The sequence below is a fragment of the Micrasema longulum genome, unplaced genomic scaffold (genome assembly GCF_059751315.1).
Source record: "Micrasema longulum isolate JH-2025_06_02 unplaced genomic scaffold, ASM5975131v1 h1tg002041l, whole genome shotgun sequence".
Taxonomy (NCBI): Eukaryota; Metazoa; Arthropoda; class Insecta; order Trichoptera; family Brachycentridae; genus Micrasema; species Micrasema longulum.
Window position 1 is genome coordinate 17,928 of NW_028279209.1, and position 12,109 is coordinate 30,036.

The following is a 12,109-nucleotide window of genomic DNA, read 5'->3' on the forward strand; positions in this document are numbered from 1 at the left end:
TACCTTTATCATTGCAATATTTTAATTATTTAAAAACAAACAATAAAAGCATGGAAACCCCCCATTTGATATGTGAAATTGCATGGAAATACAACACCCCCACTGTGTACAAATACGTATAATAATAAGAAGAATATAAAAACATTGTTTTTTTTTTATGAGGACAAGGCTGATATACTTGGTTCTGGATTTGATAGTTATAAAACGAGTCTGATTTCTGTTTTTCTCTCGCAGTATTATTTTTAAACTTTTCTTTGTATTGTTTTTCCTTTTTTTGTTTTTTCATATTTATGTATTTATTTCGTTGATATTTTTCGTTGCTTATGTGTATTTACCCACTTGTTACTATTGCTAAAGGTATGCAATTTTATAATTTTTTGTTATTTTCACTTTTATGTTCAATATACGTTAAAGGCAATTTATGCCGTTTATGTAAAAATAAATAAATAAAAATCAGAAGAAAAAAGGTCACAAAAAGTAGATATCTGTCTAACTAGAAACAGTTTCTTCTGTATTCTTGTCATCCCTGATGATGGGATAGCGGGCAATAGTCTTGTTTATCTCCTCAACTTCTCACGTACACTTCTCCTTACTCTGGACCTCTGGCCCCTGCCCCATTGTACCGAGAGTTGTCCCCTCGGACAATCTAATGGGATGATTGGGCAATTTCCATACTCTTTCAATGAAAAGAGTGCTTATATGATCTGATTTCATACAGCGGAATTTGCGAACACGGCGAACACAAAGTGTCGTCAACCTCCGATATGGAACTTTAGACATTTACTGATTTTATGACGTGTATTCAATGATCTGAACATACCCGAAAAATTGTCAACCTTCGAAGTATTAAAATAACGGAGATATATTTATATGTATTTATGCTTTTTTATTTTTATTTTGAATCCTAAAGTTGGACACACATATGGTTACGATATGACGGGCGTTTGAAAGACATTTTAACTCTTGTAGTGGTGTGGTGTAACGTATAACACGAATGCATCCAGATTGCAAGATTTGATATATCTCTCTTATTTATTTAAGTAATGACGTTTTATTATCTAATACAAAAAAACACTAAAATAAAACTGTACAAAACTCTGACTAAGCCAATCCTGACATATTCCTCCGAAACCTGGTGTAGTGCTTGGCGTGTTCGCCTACCTTGCTTGAGGTTTTTGATTTTAAAAGTGATTCTTCACTTAAAAAACAGGGTATTTTGTAAAAAGAACATAATTAATTTATTTGTAGTTGCAGAATAGATTTTTATTTATTTATTTAAGAAAGAATTATAGATTACCAGTAATGCTTATAATTTTTTTTATATTTAGGCAATCCATCCTAAGAAGGATGATTTCTAAATGCTTATAAATGTACAAAATAAAATATTACCGCCTAAAATACAACGCGTGGCATACAAGAATCACAAGAAAAAAAATAAGCAAAAAAATCTGTATGGCAATAATGATAATATTTAATCACTGAGAATAATGGAGTAGAAAAAACACGAGCAAAATAAAGTAAAAATAAAGAAAATATTACAAATTTCTAATGAAGTGAAAATTGTATTTTGGAGCATGCTCTACAACACTAATGTGCATACTATCGTTGCTTCTGACTGACTGGCAATATCTTTTTTCCATATTTACTTCAGAAGGCATTTTATCAAATTATATTTTGTAGCAATTTTTTTATTTATTTAAATAGGGCTAGATGGAGGGAGTGGGCACCTTTCGCTTCAAAAGACCGATGTATTTAGGTGGCTAAGTTTGGGTGAGGACCCAGTATTGCGGAGTATAACGCGATCCCTTGCCCAGAGCTACGGGTGAAGACCTCAACGGGTGTGATGGCGGAGATGAAGTGCATCTGTTCGGCGGAACAGGCGGAAGGGACACAAATCTTCTCTCAGGCCAGCCGGACATACTTCGGGCTGTGGGCTGTTGGGAGACAGCGGCATCGGGCTGGACGGTGTGTCGAGGATGGCAGCGGAGGAACAACAGTCAACGGTGGCATCCTATGTCCCAGTCAGCAAGAGGGGTTGCTGTCTCGGCGTCAGGTGGCAAACGGCCGTACAACAGATCTTCTAGTTGGATATGTAGACCGAGGACTGGGAGGGCTGACTCCGAATAAATAAGATATACATTCAGAAGGACGAAGAAAAAGAAATAGGATTGGAATACCTAAGTAAACTTTTTGATAATATTAGCTGAAGTAAATTATATGTTTCATTGTTTAATTAGGTATATGATTGCTGCACATATGTGTTAAAAACTGTCTTCAAATCTTCATAACTTTAGTGCTGTTATAGATTTAAGAAGATTATCTCTATTGTTCGAAAACATATTTGTAGTAAAACCTTTAAATCTGTAAATGACCAGGTGTTTTTGTTAATATTTTATTATATAATTTTTTTAAACACACAAACTTTGTTATTACATAAATATATTATTCATATAAACATTTTGTTCAAATTAATAAATAAATTAAATAAATACATACTTTGTTAAAAATATGATTATTTATAAAATAAAGAGGGTAGGAACATGGCAATTATAGAATATTGGTTACAATATTTGAATCGGGTTGTGGTCCCGTGGCTCGTGTCTAAGACTCACGGCTCAAAGGTCCATGGTTCGAATCCCACTCTACTCCAACTTGATTCCCATTTTCCAATTGTGAGTTATTTACAACCCGTTGAAAATGGCCCACAAAATTAAATATTTGGGTAAATTATAAGAACGAAAATATTTATTTTTCTTAAAAAAAAACCTGAATAACGACTATTTTAAAAATTCTTAGTTAAATTATACTGACTAATTTTTCACTAGCATTCCTAATTATGTAAGTAAGTAAATTGCTACGGGTATAAAATTTCAAAATATATATACATTATGTTTTGTCATTTTAATTTGGGATACCAATCGAGGACTTTTCAGTCTCCCTGTAGAGGGATGAGATGGAACCACAATGATAATTATAGTTGGTTTGATTGACCAGATTATTGCGACCGCTACCGCTCTCACTAGGCCGCCAACTGCCACACGCTGCTGATCCTTCTCTCGAGGTATTGTCAATATTTAACTAATTACATTGTCTCCTTTATTTGTACTTTTATCGCGTAAAAGCTTCCTTGTCCTAACCACTGACTTCTTTAGTGGTCGATGTCCGAGATCGTTCCCTAACTAAAGAAACCCAAAGTACACGAGTCGCCGGGTCACACACAATAAAGTAAATAAAAAGAACAAATCCTTGCAATGTTGCCGTAAGACAAAACAGATAGGAAAATAGTATTTGACTCCCCGTGACGGCCAATAATCCAAATATCCAAGATAGACCCAATAGGAAAAAGAGCAGAACTGATAGTCGAAGCTGAGAGATCACCAATTCGGGATCTGTAGATCGTCTTTTTCCATCTGGGCCACGAAGAATAGAACGCATCACCATCACAAACACTATTAGATTCGTTATTACGATACACACGACAGGAACTAGTACCGTGAAATAAAGATACAGGCCTTGAGGATAACACAAAGCGGATGGATCTCGAGCCATTTCTGGAGGAACCTCGCTTTTGGGAGTTATACTTTCGGGTGAAGAAATCGTTTCTGGCGGCAAATAAGCCAGAGGATTTATAATAAGAAGAATCGCCACCGGGATCACAGGAAGTCCCCAACCCGCCAACGAAAACTTCAGCATAAACCTAACAGGACGCTGTGTTCCCAAGACTTTCACATAACGTGCGAATTGTAAGATCGCAGTCAGTAACATCCACATGAATGCTGCTAGTACTGAATAGTGAAGCATTGCACCCAAAGCGATGCATTCCGTATCATTCTCGTGCGGTACGTCCTGCGATACCATCATGATAGACTGTAACGCTATAGCGGCAGAAAGCTGAAGCAGCACCTTCGATCCAGCTTTTTGCCTCCAGGCTGGAAATACTACCGCAGTAGCTGCAATTCCGGCGACTCCTACTAAAGAAAGTGAACATCCTACTAAAGTTATAGCGTTTAGAGCCCGGCCGTGGTAGTAAAGGATGATAATCTCCCCCGGAGTTTCTCCGCCCCCGCGATATCCGAGTACCAGCTGCGCAAAGTGAGTGAGATGTAAACACGCGCAAACATCGAGATCTTCGTGACTAGCCAAGTGATAGCAACCGTGATTTAACCATTGACCTCCAGGATTGCGGCGATTTCCAAAATCCCAATATGCGCATGCTCTTTCTGTACTATTACTTTTATCAAATCGTTTGTATATCATCAACACGGGTAGCGGTAGATCCGAATCATACCCTGGAACGGTAACGCTTATTATACGACTGTTAATAATGTCTTTTTCAGATTTCATTTCTTGAAAGATAATGTCGTTGTAAAATACTTCCACTAAAACTTTAGGATGTGTTATGACGTCAAATGTGTTATTTGATTGATTCAATTGTTGAATAGATTCGAGTAAATCTTGAGACATCCAAGTTGCAATTTCTAAATTAGGAATAGCCAATACGTCAAATATTGATAAGTTTGATCGCAACGAAATAACATCTAAATCGGTAAAAAGCGATGAATTTACCCCGGGTCTTCGAGCGAGGGCCACGCCTGATATATTGTTTATGAACGGGCACGATATATGTGTTAAAAACTGGGGTGTAACTGCAAGATCGATACCCGTCATGTCGAGTTCCGACCCGGAACCGTTAAGTGCAATTTTGGATAAAATTACGTCTACAGAATCGAGAAGCATATTGGAAGAGTTCATTGTTTGAGCTAAATTAAGATAGTTCTCGTCGATGTCCATTAAACTGTCTATAACTTTGGCAATATTCATCGAGTCGCCTAATTCAATGAGACTATTATTAGAGTCCGACATGTGTACTATTGTTTTAAGTGACATTGCCAAAAAATATATGTCAGCCGGAATAAGATCATCTTTGTCTTCAAAAAGTACTAAGAGATCATTCGTTAGAAATAAAGACGCCGTTTCCATGTCGGTATTCCCCATAGCGAGACTGTACAAGAATGTTGTTCTGTTAGTCGGTTCATAATTTGTACTACAGTTTCCTTCGACAACTCCCCACGACGCACCATCTAAGAAAGTTCCCGTGCACATTCTTGTCACTGGTAGTCCATTACTCTGCATACAAAACTCCTTGGGTGCCACATTTTCCCCGATCGAAGTTAGTTCCCAGTGGAGTAAGCATCCTTCGCTATCAGCAAACGGTAAACAATACTCTGTACTTCGTATAGATATAAAGTCATATCCACTGTGCAGAAAAAATATCGATTTACACATTTCCAATAAAAATAAGTGAGTTATTACTATCCTACATTGTTTGTCTTCACAGTTATTACTGTTAATCAATTTAACGCTTAAATGTAACGTTGCGTCTATTGACAAATCGGCGTCGATATAATTTATTGTCATAAATTTAACGCTTCTCACATTTAGTAACTGTTTTATGATTTCAGCTTCCTTTTCCCAATCCGGCTTGCAGGTTGATATTTCTGAGCAAATAGAATACATTTTTACATTCAATACAAAATCGTGCCTATCAGTTTTTCTAGAAGGAACAATGATTCGCGGAGAAAATACGGGGTTGAAATTATTAGAATTATGCCCCTCGCACCAATACTCTCCCGATTCTTCGTTAATCCTTTCTATTTCGTAAACTGTTTTTTCCACTTCGTAAGTGCGATTACCCTCTAAATTTCTACTGAAAAGTAATTTCACTTTTCTGTATGGTTCGTCATCAATCTCAACTCTATGTACGAACCCTTTAGCGTTCGTAAAACATTGCACACCTGGATCTTTGTCATCTTCTTTCCAAAGGCTTTTTGGACTGTAAATAGTGAGACGAATTATGTCAGGATCTGTGGTCACTTGAAGAGATACTTCTGCCTCTTTGAAATCAGCTCGAACTTGACAAGCCATACACGACACCTTCGTATTTTCGTTTAAAAGTAACCATCTATTATCTTTTACTAGTACACCTTTCATATGGGTTGTATTTTTGAATTTTGTTTGAGAATCCCAATCATAGTAAGATAAAGTAATATTAGGGTACCACACAAACTTATTTTCAGATCGCGACAGACCGGTCCAACACATATCAGCCATTTTATAATCGTAGATATTCGATAGTTCACCAGCTAAGTGACTTTCGACCTTACTTAATATTTGCAAGGGCTCTGAACAATTGGAATCCAGAAATTGTTTCCACGTTGCACCTTTGGGTTGTATCTCGAGACCGTAACACAAACCGTCGTTGTGCCCATACTTTGTGGCTCTGTAACCTTTTGGGCAATGTAAAGGTAGCAAATGTTGCTTTTTAGATAAACACAACGCAGGATATTTAAACGAACAATTTTCTGTCTTTAACGTGAATTTGTCTAATTCCAATAGTACACAGTTTTGATTGATGGGATAGCGACCAAAATACGTATTTCCTGTTTTTACGTCATCTCCCCACTTATCTCCGGGGATTGTCCAGACGAGAGGTCCGAACGGAATAATTCTTTGAGCGGGTAACCAAACAAGTTTTCTATCTTCGAAGTTCAGTTTACTGAGCAGCGCTTCTTGGTCTTCCGATTCTAGGTCAAATATGGTAAATGATGACCCTGAGTTGAAGCAAGGATATTGCCAACTATTTGGCTCTGACAATTGATAGCAAAACCTTATATTTCCGTAATCGTTAAGTATAGAACTAAATCCTGGTGAGCATTGCTCTAAAGCGGCTTTCGATTGGGTCGTAAAGCAATCGGGGACTTCGTCATATTTAGGATTCCATCCTGAAAGGTCACAGGATCGAGTAATGAGTTCTTGTGATTCCGATATACAAAGCGGAGTCGAAGAAACTAATTTATCGGTATCACCAATCGTGCTTGGCCACAAAACGGGGTTTTTCTCATTTGTTGACTCTTCAGCACAGATCTACAAAAAGATAAAGATATTAATACATACTCTGCAATATCACAGTTATTTATTGACGTAAATTTATATCAAATCCCAGCCGGTAATGCATCTGATTTCCTTTATCTAATACGGCACGATCTTATCATGATTGTACACGTTAAACGCAAGTAATTTGTTGCTAAAATCCTATATTTTACTGCGCAATATGTACTCTGACCTTGATTGTATCCAGATCTGCCAAAGTGCATCCAACCAGTATGATGATAATAAGAGAACTCTTAGGAAAGATCATTTCTGAAATAAATAAAATAATATTGAAAATAGCGAAAAGGCATATTTTTTACAAATGATTGTTGGGTGACAGTAATACATTATTAAATACCATGCAAATGATATAAATACGAAGTACTCTATGCTCGAGTAACAGATAAAGGTAAGCATAAAAAGCGATATGTAAACATTGGTTTTGGGGAAATCTCCTACCTCAATTTAAAAATATGTATATTTGATACAGAAGTATTTTTTTTTACATTGCTGGGTAAATCTGCTTTGTTTAGAGGTACTCTATTTACAACTAGGTCCTGAAAAGTAAAGCTAGCTACAAAATGTGAAAGCTTTCAGAGTACCTATAATTTTATCATTTAACTGATAAAAGTGAGTGGGGAGCACTCTATCTTTTTTAATATGGGTAAATACACTGTTTAATACATTGATATTATTACTGTACTTAATTTTATAAGTAAGTGAGTCTTATGCCTGCGTTATTTATCATATTTTTAAGTGACAGCGTCACTGTATATTAATCTGAGAGACCCAGATGATGAAATGAATTGAAATTTTTTATGTTACTTATTTATTAGTGAAAAAGTCTCTCGCGTTAGACAAGATGCAGTTAAATTTACTTGAAAACTCTTCTTACATTATCTGTGTAAAACGTTGTGTTCACCACAAATGGCCTTGCTGTAGGAGTGACACAATTTTGCGTTTGTTTGACATTCCTTGAGACGTAGGTACTTGTCATAACACTTTAAAAAAAACTTCAACTGGCAGCATTCTGGCTTTAAAATACCTTGTGAAAGTTAGTGTATTTAAACGTTCCCGATACCCTGTCTATAACCAGACGTTTTTTGCAAGAAAATTCCACACTTCAAAGATTCCCGTTTTTGTACATTAAATTACACCAATTTTCTCATCTCTGAAAATACACTTCGGGGCGGGGCTGAGTTTTCTGGAAGGAGTGTTTTCACTGGCGTAGTGGCCAAGACCTTTGCCTTAATCGCGAAGTTTCCGGATAGATCACAGTAATTACGTGCTTTTTAATATGCCTGGAAAATTATGTGCTGTGCTTCCCGAGTCAGGACAGAATAAAGAATACAGGCTATGTGTGAAATAAAACCAGAACCCCGGACAAGTGTTTTCGACTCGATGGCTGCTCTCAGATAAAAAAATCTGAAGGGGGAAAACTAGTGGGGATTCGTCTGTTTACTCAATATGCTTTAACTGATTTGATTTCCGGAAGAGTTTACATGGAAAATAATAACAAGTGATTTTCCCTACAATATTTCAAAGTCCTCGGACTGGCTCTAAAGTACAAAACAGATCATTTTGCCTTCGTCTATCAAATGATTAAGATACGTTGTATTGAATAAAAGTTCAAATGGAGTGGTCTCTGCGCCAGTGGAAATTGAGAATGGCGAATTTACGACTGTCATCTTGGCTTTTGGTTGTGCAAAATAAGTAAAATATGCAATTCGGTACATAATGTTTACTTTTACATAAATCTGGGCCGGGATTTCAAATGCAATTTTAGTCGGTACATACCGAGACGATATAAAGTATGAAGTAAAATCGGTATATATCTAAGAAAACGTGTATATTTATATGAAAAATTTAAATATCTTTGTCGGTAACCTGTAATTGAACATGTTAAGAGAAAAAAACATGTGCGTATTGAAGATAAATGTTAACTTTCCATAATAATACGGGCCCTGTAGTAAAAATCACTATGACAAAGCGTTTTCCCCGATATAAGACGATTCGTTGTATCTATTGAACTAAACAGAAATAAACATGTACAGAGATGGAATTCTGGGCATTTACATAGCTTTCGACCTGTCATCTGTTGATTTTTGTGATGTTAAAGAGCAGAAACCTTCACTGATGGGGGTGCAATTCATCTGATTGAATTATTTCACCCCCCTACTGGGTAACCCCTGAAAATATTAGTTAAAACCTCAGAGTAAATATTCTTTAGAGAAGCCCATAAGCTCCATTTCTGAACAGAAGCGTTCCAAATTTTCGATTTGGTTTTGGTTTGGTTTTTAGTTTAACAACAAACGTGTAATTAACGGTTTCCGTTAGCGCTCGCAATTCTCTAAATTCTCAATTCTATGATTCTATTGCTGTAATCTGTAGCTAATTTCGTGGTCAATATTCGTAGAATAGGTTTTACCCGTATGGGTTTAAAAAAAAAAAAAAAAAAATACTCGCGTTCTGATTTACCCAAATATTTCAATTTTGGGGCCATTTTCAATGAGTTTTAAATAACTCACTATTAGAACATGGGAACCAAGTTGTGGTAGAGCGGGGTGCGAAATTGCGAACTTTGAACCTCTGATCCTAGAGTCCGCGACACTAGCCACGGGACCACAACCCGGCTCAAACAAGGTTAACACTCTGTTATAAATAACACATAATCTTCTTCTCTGTCGTTCCTCAGTTTTGAGGGTCGTGATCATTGGTACTCTCTCCAGCTATTCCATTGACAAAGCATCTCCACCGTATAGGGTCACCCGTGGCGTTGTTTTCACCCGGTCGATCCATCGAGCTGCCGCTCTGCTTCTGCTTCTTCGTCCTGGCTCACTGCCCGTGGTTATTATTTTCTCCAGATTTTCTGGGTCACGTCTAGCTATATCTCTGGAGAACTGCAGCATATGGCCGACAGGCGAACTTTTACATCGAGTTCCTCCAGAATGGAGACATTTGTTCTTCTGGCTGTCCATGGTATTCTCAGCATTCGACGCTATCACCGCATGTCGTACGCATCTATTATCTCCTGTTCATGTGTTTCTGCACCATATAAGAATATTGGGAACACAAGCGTATGCACTATGAACGTTTTAGTTTCCTTCGAGATACCCCACACATTATATGCTTATGCTAATAACTCCCTAACTCACAAGGGGGTGAAATCTAGTCCGTGTTTACAAGTATTTGAACAAACTCGAAAAAATAAATCATTTCTGCAGATTTTTTTCTGTCATATTAATATATATTTTTAAAATTATTATACACGACACAGAATCGAGCGTGGAATCCTACCGCGTAAGTGAGGCGTCTTAACTACTATACGACGGAGTGTGCCTGTTGTAGGTAGTATTTAAAAAAATACATAAAAATTTTACCAATAACTAAATTTCTTTGTGGTATGGCTTCTAAAATAATATGCCCATATGCATATTTTTCTGTACATAAGGCTGTTAAGCAGAATCATAAAATTAGTATGTAAAGCACTAAGTTTGTAGTTATTCATTATATATAATTAGAACAAAAAAAAATCTTTTAAAATCACTTATTATTTATATGATTTAATAGTGCAGAAAATTTTCCCAATTGTGCCTTGATAGGGGAGCACGTAATAGCTCTGAAACCGGTCTGTGATCAAATAAATAATATGTGGTAAAATAATTTTTTTTTCTATGTAATTGATTATAGATTTAAATTTATTTCAACAGAGAGGGAAAAAGTTTTCGAGAAGAAATTTGGAAGTCTAGGCATTTACAGAAAGGTTTCAGCTCTTTCACTTCACAAAAGTCAACAGATGGAAGAGTTGAGGAAATGTGGATGTTCAAACATGGGCAGAATGGTGAATGTTACACAGTGTGTAAAGTGGCCACTTAAACCAGCCAATGACAGGTCATAAGCCCTGTAAATGCCTAGACTTCCAAATTTCTTCTCGAAAACTTTTTCCCTCTCTGTTGAAATAAATTTAAATATGAACAACTCCCTAGGGAGGAAATCCAGCCAGTCTGCAAGCATTTGGACATAATCAAACATTGTTGATTATAGATTTGTTTAAGTGTTTATACACTATACAATACATATATTTGTGTATTCACTAACTGTAATTATTAAGATTCACGATCAATCATTAAGTTAAGTTATTGGTCAAATAACATGTTAGTAATGCTGACTACAATTGCGATATTCATAAATAAATATTAAAAATAAATATCAAAGTTATCTATTTGGTTAACAGTCGTGACTAATAAAAATCGCTGTGAAAAGGCATAGTTCAAATTTCGCACCCGGATCCCGCAACGCTACTACGGAACTACAATGATATGTAAAAAAAAAATCATTGGTTATATTTTAACAAATGACCAATAGAACAATTGCTGATCTAACAATCATTGTGAAAGTTAAGGGATATTAATTTGGTGGCCGCATACATAAGGAGAAACTTCAGCCCTACGGGAAATTGGATACAAATAATGTTTTCTTACGTCCAGTAAAAAATAAAGCATTTAATTGTACGGGAAAGTTTTTTGGAAATGTACGAAAAAAGTCATGATTTTTTTTTATAAAAAAGAACCACTTTCAACGTCGCTAGTTCATACGAATCAGCCAATGATAAGAGAACTATGAAAGGTACTCTTACCTTCAACGGCAATTAACAGAAAAAATGCAGAAGAGAACCTCAGACGTCGCATGCGGAGTGATTTCAGAAAAAATAATCTCTAAAAAATCAGAGCGCTAATACTACGATATACAAAAATTAATAATAAAAAAAATTGGTTTAGTTTAATAGTCTATTGACAAATTAAAAAAAACCACCCAACTTCCTGCCTTAGATATATTTGTTCCTGATTATCTTCGGCAAAGGTCGTTCTATCTACCACGCGCAGAACTAAGCTGGTAATCTTGTGATTCGTATAGCCTCAAATACCTCGTATATTTTATGACTGGGGGATTTCTCTTAGGAAAGCAATTTTTCAAATTGTAATGTAAGTTAATTTTACGTGCCTTTTTTTAAATTTAATTTATCTATTCAAGGATTGAGGATGATTTGAATGCATTTTTTGTAATGTTCTCACTAGCGTTATTATTTTGAAATAGAAACAAAATACGTATCTTTAATAATTTGGCTTTATTGATTCATGAAAACGTTAAACATTAGCACTACGTATTTTTATCACAACTC

The 12,109-nt window shown here is 36.0% G+C and overlaps 2 protein-coding genes across 2 annotated transcripts in view; one reads left to right on the forward strand and one right to left on the reverse strand.

The window, feature by feature from the left end:
• Positions 1-3,021: 3,021 nt before the first annotated feature.
• Positions 3,022-12,109, forward strand: part of LOC148273201 (aminopeptidase N) — a 33,006-nt gene continuing 23,918 nt past the window's right edge. Inside the window, exon 1 of the mRNA XM_088239023.1 lies at positions 3,022-3,061. The gene's annotated coding sequence lies outside the window, so the exon portion shown is untranslated. The remainder of the gene's footprint in view (positions 3,062-12,109) is intronic.
• On the reverse strand, positions 3,093-9,383 carry LOC148273202 (uncharacterized). Its single transcript, XM_088239022.1, has 2 exons — positions 7,124-9,383; positions 3,093-6,924 (listed from the first exon to the last, which is right to left on the reverse strand). Exons 1-2 carry the CDS (start codon positions 7,196-7,198, stop codon positions 3,133-3,135), a joined length of 3,867 nt encoding a protein of 1,288 aa, XP_088095148.1. The 5' UTR covers positions 7,199-9,383; the 3' UTR covers positions 3,093-3,132.